This window comes from Gossypium hirsutum, chromosome D02 (genome assembly GCF_007990345.1).
Source record: "Gossypium hirsutum isolate 1008001.06 chromosome D02, Gossypium_hirsutum_v2.1, whole genome shotgun sequence".
NCBI classification, from domain to species: domain Eukaryota; kingdom Viridiplantae; phylum Streptophyta; class Magnoliopsida; order Malvales; family Malvaceae; genus Gossypium; species Gossypium hirsutum.
This window is the reverse complement of record NC_053438.1, coordinates 56,109,348-56,121,358: the sequence shown is the minus strand read 5'-3', so window position 1 is coordinate 56,121,358 and position 12,011 is coordinate 56,109,348. Positions and strand designations below refer to the sequence as shown.

Genomic DNA, 12,011 nt, shown 5'->3' with positions numbered 1-12,011 from the left:
GGGAATTTTAACTAAATCAAAAAATATGACTGTTAGGCATTAGTCGGAATCCACTTCTTACCCAAAAATAATGACTCCACTAAGGGCTAGTTCTTTGTTGCTTTTAAGAACTGTTTTTGAGAAGTACTTTTTAGAAGTGTTTTTCAAAAATTTCAGTGTTTGGCATTGCTGTCAAAAAGTGCTTTTGAAGAATAAAATGTCCATTTTAGACATGATATTATAAAGTAATAAATATGTATTTAAATAATATTCAAATTAGTTAATATTATGATATTTTAGCAAAAATATAAAGAAATAATTTATTATAACTTATTGTTAATATTTTAATATATAATATTAATTTTAACTATTTCTAAGTAATTAATATTAATTATTTATAAAATTTAATTAGAATATATAAACTATATTTAAATATTTAAATATAAAAATTAAATATTTGTAATTAGATATTGACACGGTTGTATTATTATAAAAATTATTTTTTATTTTTAATTAATGCTTTTAACACATTTGTATTATTTTATTTTAAAATGTATTTGAATATATAACTCATATTATATACTAACATAACATAGAAAACATAAACCTAACGAATTAAAATATTACATATATTTAGATTAAAGTTTTAAAAAGGGATAATATTTATATGCCAAATATAAATACTAAAAATTTGTCAATAGCAATTACAATTTAAAGTGAATTCATTAAACTAGATGCTATATTTGATAAGCATATGAAAATGATTTGGTTATATTCAATAAATGATTTGGTTAATATAATACTTATATTTGATAAGCATATAAAAATGAAAGTCGAGACTGTCTGATAAAAAACGCAAAAAAGAATATTTCATGGAAAGAAGATTGTTAGGATGAATTCTTCAATTCCAATCATTTAAATAACGGGTCTCAGGAACCAAGCAATATGCGAAATTAGTGGACAGTCCACATCATTAACATTGCATACTGTTTTAAGATGAACAAGAATGGAACTAAATTAGTGGACGGTCCACATCATTAACATTGCATACTGTTTTAAGATGAACAAGAATGGAACTAAAGTGTCTACCGAAGAGTAACATACTGCTATTTTTGTAAATAAAGTACAGAAAGTGTATAAATAGATGGTTGAATAATACACATCCAAAAAAGAGCATTGCCAGTAAGCCACTAACAAAGTAGCCTCATAAAATGATAATGACATAAAACTACATCAAAGATTAGAGTCAAACTTTGTTCATAAGAACATAAAATAAATCATTGGCAAGAAACAATTTTGCAGCATGTCATATGTGTTGAGCATCCAAAGGAAATAAGAAATTGTCAGCCAGTGGCTCTCATCTTACTCGCCAGCATAGTAGTGTCGCCTCACTATGGCATCCTTAACCCCCATATGACATGTATACAAACAGCCACCCCTAGAAAGGCAATTCCACTTCATATGCAGCGAAATAAAAATACCCTGCTTCATACTTTTTCCTCATTTAGCAAGAAAGTTTCTTTACGGATTATGACCAAACATAACTTCAAAGCATTAGCTGACTTCATACTCAGAAGCCGACTACTCATTTGGTGACCAGTGCTCTCAGCGACAAATCTAAAATCCGAAAGAAACAAATTGCTTCTTAACACAATTATAATAGCATTACAAAGTAGAATAAAATAGCAAAAACCATGACACTTGCAGATAAATTAGGTCCAAGAAGGATCTAACTGAACAACAAATCGAAAAACTGAGGAGACCTATGATCAAGGAAACTATAACTCTAAATTTACCCGGCACTCCCCGATCCATCATTAGCCTCCCATCTGATAGTAGCACGATAAAATTCTGGCCGAACTGGATCCGTCTTTAGGAAGGGAGGTGCTTCAGGAAGAACCTTCAAGCCTAATTAGAGAATTTAACCTTACACAAATTTTGTTTTAGGAAGCTGAACAAGCTTTTGAGGTCATTAAAATGAAAACAGTAGGCAATGTAGTACCTTCACCATAGTAACACCAACTGTAGCAAGTAGTCCCACTTCTGAAGCAGCTAATCTTTCTCCAGATTTTAGAATTTCTAGTGTATCAGACAGAGAACTAAAGCAATAATACCAAACAGTAGAGTTTAAAACATATCACCAGTTTTTATTTGTCTAAAAAACGGGCATCTGTGAGAATATATATATAATATAAACATCAGAATCAATACTGGAGCTGGACGTTGACCAACTATGCAACACTTTACATAGATATGCTGACCTTTTAATTGAAAACATAATACAAGCATAAACAGCCTAAGCTGATGAAGGGTTAAATGAAAGAACCCTACAAGTGAATCAAGCTGAAGAGTGCATGAACATAAAAAAGAACAATATAGCAAGCAAGCACTTACGAAGCAGCTATAGCAAGGATCATTAACGTTTAACAGTATCCTATTAACTTCAAAAAAAAAAAGTAGTTCCAAGCTTCTAAGAAATCAAGAAAAAAGCATCAATTCATGCACATAAGCAATTCCAAAACATCGTTGCCCTCTCCTCATAAGCAAGTTAAGATATAATTAAGATAAAACCATGCAAATAAACAAATAATAGTACCATTAGGTGGAGCAAAAAGAAGTGAAGAACAAATAGTATAATAATAGTTACAAGAACCTGGTGTTCAGTGTTGACAATTTTGTTGGTGAGACAATCAAAAGACCCAAAATTCGATTTCCATTCAGCAACAAGGCCTCTTGATTCCCACTCGGTAACAACACTCAACACATCGGGATTTGTCACTGTGAAATAAGGAGCACCATGATCGAATAACAGCTCTCTCCCATCTTCACTTATCTCTCTAAATTCCCAAAGTTACATATTACCAAAAACAACAAAAATTCATTAAACTATGCACTTTAAAATTTTATTTCTGCTTCCCAAAACACCAGCAAATACTAGAATATAAAAAAGGGCAGTCAAAATTCGTCAAAGAAAATGAATTTTTAATAAAAAAATAAGTGGAGAGAAACAAAAAAGGAACCTTCTTTGAGACATGCGGCCACCAGGACCCCTGGCAGAGTCAAAAAGGGTCACTGAAATTCCATCCCTTGCCAAAGTAGTGGCACAAACAGACCCTGAAACTGTGAATTTCAAGTTTTTAAAGTTAACAAAATAATGATAATAATAAATCTAAAAAAAAGATCAGAGGAGTGGGGTTTTAATTTTTGTTTATTAGTGGGTGGAGAAAGAGAAAGTGGGATATTATAGTAGATAGTAAGTATGGATACTTCCGCTTCTCACCACGACAACCTTGGCGACAGTGTTTTGCATTCTATCCCGGTCAGTGTCGTAAACGGTGATGCTAATCAATTGGGGTTCATCTGTAATTACTGTGCCTATTAAACAAAGCAGTTTTAACAGAATCCATGCGTTGGGGTTCAGAACCCAGAAGCAAATTCAATAGAGAGAGGGTGAACAATCGAAGAATGTAAAATTTCTGTAAAATTTTTGCTAAACTCTAAACAATCAGAAAATAACAAAAAACAAAGCAGAAAGAATAATTAAAGAGAAGAAGAAGAAGAAAAGAAACTCACCAGCGGAAGAGGAACAAAGAACCAGGGAAAAAGAAACAAAGGCAAAGAACTTGAAATCTCAAGCAAAGAACCAGAGGGAAGAACGGTTTTTGGGGGAGAAAAATGGAAATTACCAGCCAAAAGCACTTTTGGCTGAAGAAAAGGAGAAAATTTTAACTTCTTCATCTGGAGAAAAGGACTTCTCCGATGGCGAATTTTTTTCTGAAATGGAGGCTATTCTTCGTTCCTTTTAAGAGAAAAGGACTTTTTATTGAAAAAATCCTTCTAAAACGCAAAGGAGAACGGGCCCTGAAGAGAGTGCATTTGGATTCTTTTACACGTATAATGACTTTATATTATGATTCAAAAATGTTGAATCCAATCCATACCATGTTCAAACTTGTCTTCTAGGTTAAGATTGCTCCTTTTATATATTATTGTCATGCTGGATAAAAATCCTGCTGACCTTACCTTTTTTTTTTCTTTTTCTTTTGTGTAATATGGTAATTATATATATATGTTCTTATTCCTTTTTCAGAAGGTTATTTTTTAAAAGAAAAAAAGCAATAACAGAAATACATAGTTCTATTGCAACTCATAGATTCGTACTTTAAACGAATTTCTAATTCGAATTCAACATGTGTAAAAAGAAAAATAGAACTTGGAAGCTCTGAAATTGAAATCAAATCATGTGACAACTGCTTGCAGTTTGGGAATTCTTCCATGTTCTGGAATAAACAAATTAAGAAAAGGTAGAGGAATAAAAACCAAAGACGGTTCTTATTTGTTAATCAAAAAAGGGAAAGAAATATTAATTATATTAGCAAAGGATAGACAGACGATTACAATTTACAGTCATTGGAAAGGGACGGACGATCCATAATGTTGCCACGTTGTTATTGCACTGGCATCTGTCGAGAACCCACGATGTAGACATGCATGTATATATTTCCCTCTCCCCTTGCGTTGTTTGCTTCTTTCAACCACAACCCACCTTTTTTCAAAGCTTTATTCATTCCAAGAGAGTGTGAAGAGTAAGTATGGCGGACTGGGGACCGGTGGTGATAGCGGTGGTGCTATTTGTGTTGTTAAGTCCAGGATTGTTGTTTCAGTTGCCAGGGAGGAACAAAGTGGTGGAGTTTGGGAACATGCAAACCAGTGGGATTTCCATTCTCGTCCATGCTATTATCTTCTTTGGACTCATCACTATCTTCCTCATCGCCATAGGTGTTCACATCTACACTGGATAGCCTGCCACCCTTACTCTTGTGTTTTGTAAGATTTAGTCCTTTTTTTTTTTCTTTTGTTACCCTTCTGATTGGTTAATGTATTTCTCCAGGGCGAAGTGTTTGGTTTTGGATTGTTATCTTGTTGGCCTTAATGCAGTTGTAGAATAATAGAAATGATTGGTGAAATAGCAAATTTGTGCTTTTATTTGTATGTTCAGACTCCCAGGATAATATCACAACTTTCTGGACAAAAATTAGTTTTGAAGGAAACAACAACAAAGAAGAAAATAAATAAATAAATAAAGTAAAAAGACCTCTTTAACAGACACCTGCCAAGTAGATAATTTGTCAAAATGTCCTTTTTTGCTTGTTTTAACCTTCCATTTTGGATAAGAAATTCGATGCTGATTAGCTGACGAAGATTTTGAACATAAAAAACAAAGCAACGGACGTCCGTTAAATCCAACAAGTAAACGATGGGAGAGACTTGCACGCAATAAAGGGTTGGTAATAACCAAAATAGAACAACAATAGTTGTATTCACAAAGACGCTATAATACATCTACATATCTCAGTTACATCTGCAGCAACATTTATACACATTTCCAGGATGCATTACTACTGGAAAAAAGCCTGGTACAATAGGTTTCCCAAGAACTCCAGTGCTGCTCAATTATCCAACCCATATTCCAATTCTCTGTCTCAATCTTGTTTTTCTCTTCACATAAGTTTCCATGCAGCAATGCCACAATTCCCACAGCGTTTTGAATATAAAGTCTTATCAGTGATCTGCTAAATCTTTGCATTAAATTAGATAGATTGAAGAAGATATACATTCATGTCACGCAAACAAGGATAAAACTTAGCAGCCTAACGCAAAAGGTAATTCATTCAAATGATTCCCAAGGATCGGAGAGAGGCAGGGTATAATAAGTAAGGAAATTTGTCGCAAAACGGGTCATTAATGCGATATCATTTGAATCATTTGTCAAGGCTCAGTTTGTCTGTTCGAGTTAAATCCAAAACTCATTTCAAATCAAATATTAAAAAAATCCAAACCCCAAAGACAAAAGACAAAAAGTCAAAAACTCATTTTTTTCCCCCTTTTTAACTAGTAAAAAAGTTTTTCCCATACCGTAGGAAGAAAGATCTGCATTGGATTGCATAAAAGGTTCAGAAAAGGCATACGCACCAAAGATCAACAGATAAATAAAAGATTGGACAAACTAGAACATATTTGATATTCGAAAGCACTGAAAGCATTCCAAATAAAAGGAGATGGGGAATATGGGGTGTAACAAGACAGGAACTTCTAAAATCCTACCGACCAAAGGTTCAGCCACCACCAAAACCAACCTGAAAGAGAGTTCCCATTAAGCTCTGTTTCCCAGTTTCTTTTCTCCTAGGTTTGGTGCTCACCTCTCATAGCTGCAACCTGCAGTTCAGCACTACACTAGTAAAAATACAAAATATCCAACGCCAAATTTTAGCAGAATCTATGAAAAGCGATTTAAGGTTAATAAAAAAATGCAGAGGATGGAACAGAATTAATTCCTGTGAACAAAAGAGGCACTTCGCAAAATATAGCTCTAATTCACAATAACCTACTTACTTAGTCCTCTTAGTTCAACAAATGTCCTTCTTCTTTTTTTTAATCTTCACCCATTCAACTATCAATCATGAAATATACCCCCAATCTCAAACCTACAAATCTTACAGTATATTGCCATTATTAGCATGCTATTGAAATCAAAGCCACTTAATGATGAAATCCAGTAACTTGACAAAAACGTACGAAAGGAAAGAACCTAGGGTTTATTATAAAGTTTTTTTTTCTTTTTTATGTACAATTTCCAAATTAATCCAAAAAAATAAAATTTAGGAGAACCTAGAATTGAACACATTTTTATCCCCAGTCCTTCACGAAAACAGAGAATGCGACATCAAAAGGTAAAAAGACAATTTAAGAGAAAAAGTATATGTAAAATACAACACAATATCAACCCATTCAAGAAGAAATAATCAACAAACAAATTACCAGGGATATCCTTTCGCCGCGAAGGAGGGGCCATGGCGTAACACAGAATCGAACTACCTAACATGAAAACCGTTGAAACAATCCCAGCAACGTAACAAACCATGACCAAACCAAGAACCCAAGGCATCAACATGAACCCTATAAAGAAAGTAACTGATCCACACAGCATCAACGAAACAGATATCCCTAGCATCAGCCAAGCGAATCCCGCCGGCGGTACCGTCGTCATCAATGCCGTTCGCGGAAGAGGACTCCTCTCCGGGGCGGCTGGTTGGTCAGAGAAGGGAAGCGGCATCGTAGGTAATCGTAGAAGATTTAGGACCAGCGCCAACAGCTCGTAGAAAAACCTTGATTGTTGGCCCTGATTTCGTTGTTGTCTTCTCATCATCTTTTTTTTCTCATAAAAATTCCTAGATGAAAATTGTCCTAACCCTATAATCCGAGCAGGGAGGGGGGGGAGTGAAAATTGGAAACAATAACTAGAATTTATTTTTTGCTAAAACGAGGCAACTGGAAAAACGAGTACACGGTTATCAAAAACACCGTTTAATTGGAGAAAAATTAACAATCAGAGGGTTCCAGCCAAGGCTAAGGCTTTGTTTGTTTCTCAGGAAAATTTGGAGGGTAACCAAAAGATAGAAGTGACGCGGCGCTGCTGTTATTCCATTTAAATGGAATTTTCAGATAGCAAAAAAGTAAAAACAAAGACAAAAACAGAGATTATATCCGAAACGAAAGCGTAAAGGATTAAGTTAGGCGTCCTAAAACTCCCACGTGGCTTTAACTTACTAGCTATTTTTCTTAATGCCTGATTTGCACGACTTTTTTTTTTATGTTCTAAATTATAGATTAGCTAGTGAAAAATAAATTGATCCAAATAATAAAGATGCTTTAATTCAATGAAAAAGCATAAATGTGTAGATATTTTTGTATTTATATTTTCTATATAAAATATATAACATGGAAAAAAAATAGATTCAAAATAATACAATTAATTTTATAAAGTAAATATTTTTATATTTTTATATTTTCTAATTGAGTTTATATTCGATTAACCCACAACACCAATTCAAATATTCAAGTATTGGTTTTATGATAAATATAGATATTTAAATTTTAAAAATTATTTTTTAATAAATTTTTTTAACTATAATTAACCTGTAATCTATAATATATACATTTTTAAATATTTACTTTGTTGGAATAGTTCTTTGAGATACATTAAATGTTTAATTTATTTAATTAATTTTTATTTATAATTAATAAATTAATACCTATACATTGGTAAGGTTCATCTTTCAAAATAATTCTTAATTTGTAATTTCTTAAAAAAATTAATTTACTAACAGACCATTTTCAAAAAAAAATTCCTAAAAAAAATTAATTTGTTATGAATATCTTATTAAATGAATGTCCATCATGATCAAGATAAAGTTTTAATATATCTTAAATTATAATAGTTATTAGAATTAGATCTCTACTTTTTCTATATTTCTTATGCCTGTAAATAAAGACTCTGATGAAGCATTGTAATCATCCCTTTTGATCAATAAAATACAATCTCTATTCCTTTCATGTTTTTTTTGTTCTTTATTCTCTTCATATTTCTTTATTTTATAACACGTTATCGGCACGATCTTGCTCAAAATGATAATTCCTTTTATCGACTATCAAATTTATCCTTCATGATTTTTAATATCTTTGACAGCAAGATGCAGAGTTTTTACAGGAAGTTTCTTTTATTTAATGTTTCATATCTTTTTTTTTAATTTTTATTTCATTTTACGTTATCATTGTTTTGATTAATTTATTTTACTTTTTATTCTTAAGGATGGTGAAAAATTTGATATCATTATCTATATGAAATCGAGAAGTAAGATTCACTCTCAAAGTTTGCTTTTTGATATTTACTTGGGGATGATCAGTTTCTCTTCATTACAAAGGATGTTTATAATCACTACTTCTCGTCCATGGTAACGTAAGTTAATCTAATCAACTTCTTTTGAAATTTGACTTGATTTCTTTTAAAAAGTTCAATTTATATAATTCACTATTTGTATCTCTATGAATTTATAAAATCCTTCACGCATTTAGTTATTGAGATTTTTATATGGAGATAAATATTTTTTTATTTTTAATAGAATTGATTGGTTTAATTTTGATTTTGATTAAGATATATGATTATTGCAGAATGTGAGTAAAAATACTTACTTGACATGAACTTTGGGATATTCACCCTGTCTGTGATAATTTCATATCTGTTAGAATTAAGTGACCCGAATCTTTATTTAAATAAAATACATTGGTAAAATAAAATAAAAGTAAAATCCATATAGAACTACACTTCTTTTATTTTATTTTAGAATAAGGTTTTTTAAACCTTATTAAGCTCCATCTATTTGATATTGATTAGAAAAAGGTGTTTCAATATTACTACACTCCTATTAGATTACAAGCCTATAAATAGACATAGCCTACTTCTCTTGTAATCATTCGAATTCAACATAGTGAATTATATTCTCCTCTTTCTGTGGTTTTTTTCCCAAAAGGGTTTTCAAGTAAAATTTGTGTTTTCTTTATGTTTCTCTCTCTTTTTCTTTGTAATACATTGTCATTACCGACGTTCTATTTTTAACAAATTGGTATTAGAGCTTCAGGGTTGTTCATCTCAATGACGGCAATAGTGTCTTTGAAGTATGAAATTTCATTGTAGGATTGCAACACCAGATTCGCGTTGTGGCAGATAAAGATGCAGGCAATTCTTGCACAGATGAACTTAAAGGAAGCCCTGCTAGGGGTAGATAAGATGCCTTCAACATTGACGGAGGAAGAGAAGAAGCTCAAGGATCGAAAGGCGTTAACACAGTTACATCTGCATTTGTCTAACGAAATTTTGCAGGATGTGATGAAGGAGAAGACCGTCACTGGATTATGGAAGAGGTTGGAACAAATATGTATGTCAAAAACTCTAACTAGCAAGCTGCATATGAAGCAGTGTCTTTATTGTAACACCCCTAACCCTTATCCTTTATTAGAATAGGGTTACGAAACATTACCAAACTTTACGAATTAAATACGGATATTTCCCAACTTTTGTTACACATATTAAGAATCAATTATATAACACTCATATTGTCCCTTAGATGGACCTTTAAGGCCCAATATTCACCTTAGAAGTGAATCGGGACTAAACCGGGTATTCAGGGAATTTTTCCCAAAATTTCAAAAATTTTCTTAGAAGTAGGGGACACATACCCGTGTCTCTGCCCGTGTGAATGAAAATAGGCTATTTTACAAGCCATACTTCTCACCCAATTTTGTGTCTATCTACAATCAACATTACATATATCAACAAGCCATAATTAGACATTCAAAACAAGCCAAAATAAGTAGCTAAACTCAACACACTACATATAAGTCATCATTAAACAAAATACCTATACATGTCATTATAACCAAAATCAAAATATTCGAAAATATCGATAGAACCAATGGATAGTATGATATATCTCCGACAAGCTTCCAACCTAATCAAGCTTCCGATAATCTGAAAAGTAGAAGAAAACAAATACATAAGCAATGAATGCTTAGTAAGCTCGTATAAACTTTAATCATAATACTTCCTTTTCAAATATGAAATTTATACTTATCAAGAATAATCTAATGTTGCTACCACAATACTCATGAAGTTATATTTAACAACTCACTAAGTGAATAAATCTACAGTATCACTTTTACATAATATTCCTAGCATAGTAGAATTTTAAACAACTTTAACTCTTCTGAAATTTCTTTATTTTCATTTGTATTTCTTTACTTTTCATACTCATTCCATATGCATAACACACCAGTCATAAGCATATCATTTAAGCATAGATACAAGCTAGTGCATTTAAACATAGACCTTTTTTGAATTAATCACACGATAACTCATTTTATAAGAAACTGCATAACTAAAAACTTACCACTCTTTCATGAGCACAAGTATATTTTCATTTGAGCACTTCCCCTTTCAACGCATCATATAATAAACATATTACCATTTAACGAGTAACTTGACACTTGTCTAAGCGTCAACAACAACACTTGTTAGCATACTTGAACATATTTCATATAAATTCAACATTGATAAACTTATTTTATCAACATATCACAATTACTCATCACAACTTACATAATTTCCAAGTATCGACATATCAAGATATTGATATATATACATATCATGACACATATCATTTTCTTACTGTTTCTTCATATACATATATCATCCAAAAACAACTTCTATTATTTTACCATTCGAAGAACGACTTACGGATATGAGTACATCGTTTTCAGAAGCCCGAAGGCTGAACAAAAACTCATGAGAGCTAAACAAAAAGTAAACACGAAAGTTCACAACAAATGTTGAACCTCAGTTTACTTAGGTAATTTACCGTCAATTCATCCTTTACATTCGTAGTGCCATAACCCAGTTATGGTCTTATCATCAGAATGCCATAGCCCAGCTATGGTCTTACATATAAACACTGCCATGGTCCAACCATGGTATTACGTTCATAGTGTCATAACCCAGTTATGGTCTTATCATTAGAATGTCATAGCCTAGCTATGGTTTTACATATAAACATTGTCATGGCCCAACCATGGTCTTACGTTCATAGTGCCATAACCCAGTTATGGTCTTATCCGTCAGTTCATCCTTTGCCACAGAATGATTGTACTAAATCTCGCGTTCAATCCAAACTGAATATTAAATTCGATAATATATTTCCAATAATAATTCAATTCCAAGAATAGAACACATATATATATATATATATATAATATCCATCACCAAATAACATTCACTTTAATCAAAATTATACAGAATATAGTTCATACGAACTTACCAAGCTAAATTGTAGAAATACCAAGATACAGAGGCGTTTGGTAATTTTCCATTTCCCTCGATTTTCACCCGATCTTGATCTAAATTAATATTTCATTCAATTTATTAATTTAAATAATAAAACAATTCATTTCATGCAATTTGGTCATTTTTGACATTTTTACAAAATTACCCCTAAAATTTTACTTTTATTCAATTTAGTCCTTGAGCCCAAATCATACAAATTAACCATTTTTAATGCAAAACCATGCTAGAAAAATATTCATGGCATTCAATACAGCCCAAGTTTGCAATAATTTCACAACAAACCCTTGTATTTTTTTAC

General features: G+C 31.9%; 2 protein-coding genes across 22 annotated transcripts; one reads left to right on the top strand and one right to left on the bottom strand.

Annotated features, from left to right (window-relative positions):
• Positions 1-1,061: 1,061 nt before the first annotated feature.
• LOC107909852 (uncharacterized) lies at positions 1,062-7,496 on the bottom strand. 21 transcript variants are annotated; one of them, XM_041088832.1, is made up of 8 exons: positions 6,799-7,496; positions 3,553-6,195; positions 3,260-3,354; positions 3,000-3,099; positions 2,633-2,816; positions 1,982-2,078; positions 1,776-1,905; positions 1,062-1,596 (listed from the first exon to the last, which is right to left on the bottom strand). In XM_041088832.1, the coding sequence occupies exons 1-2, from the start codon at positions 7,184-7,186 to the stop codon at positions 6,176-6,178; spliced, it is 408 nt and encodes a 135-aa protein (XP_040944766.1). In that variant the 5' UTR covers positions 7,187-7,496; the 3' UTR covers positions 1,062-1,596; positions 1,776-1,905; positions 1,982-2,078; positions 2,633-2,816; positions 3,000-3,099; positions 3,260-3,354; positions 3,553-6,175. The 21 variants fall into 21 exon arrangements, with proteins under 21 accessions (XP_040944766.1, XP_040944765.1, XP_040944768.1 ...); XM_041088831.1 differs by having other exon boundaries at positions 1,776-1,887; XM_041088834.1 differs by having other exon boundaries at positions 1,776-1,887; positions 3,260-3,339.
• Positions 4,572-4,971, top strand: LOC107909851 (uncharacterized). Its single transcript, XM_016837539.2, has one exon. The coding sequence runs from the start codon at positions 4,572-4,574 to the stop codon at positions 4,779-4,781; it is 210 nt and encodes a 69-aa protein (XP_016693028.1). The 3' UTR covers positions 4,782-4,971.
• Positions 7,497-12,011: the final 4,515 nt, after the last annotated feature.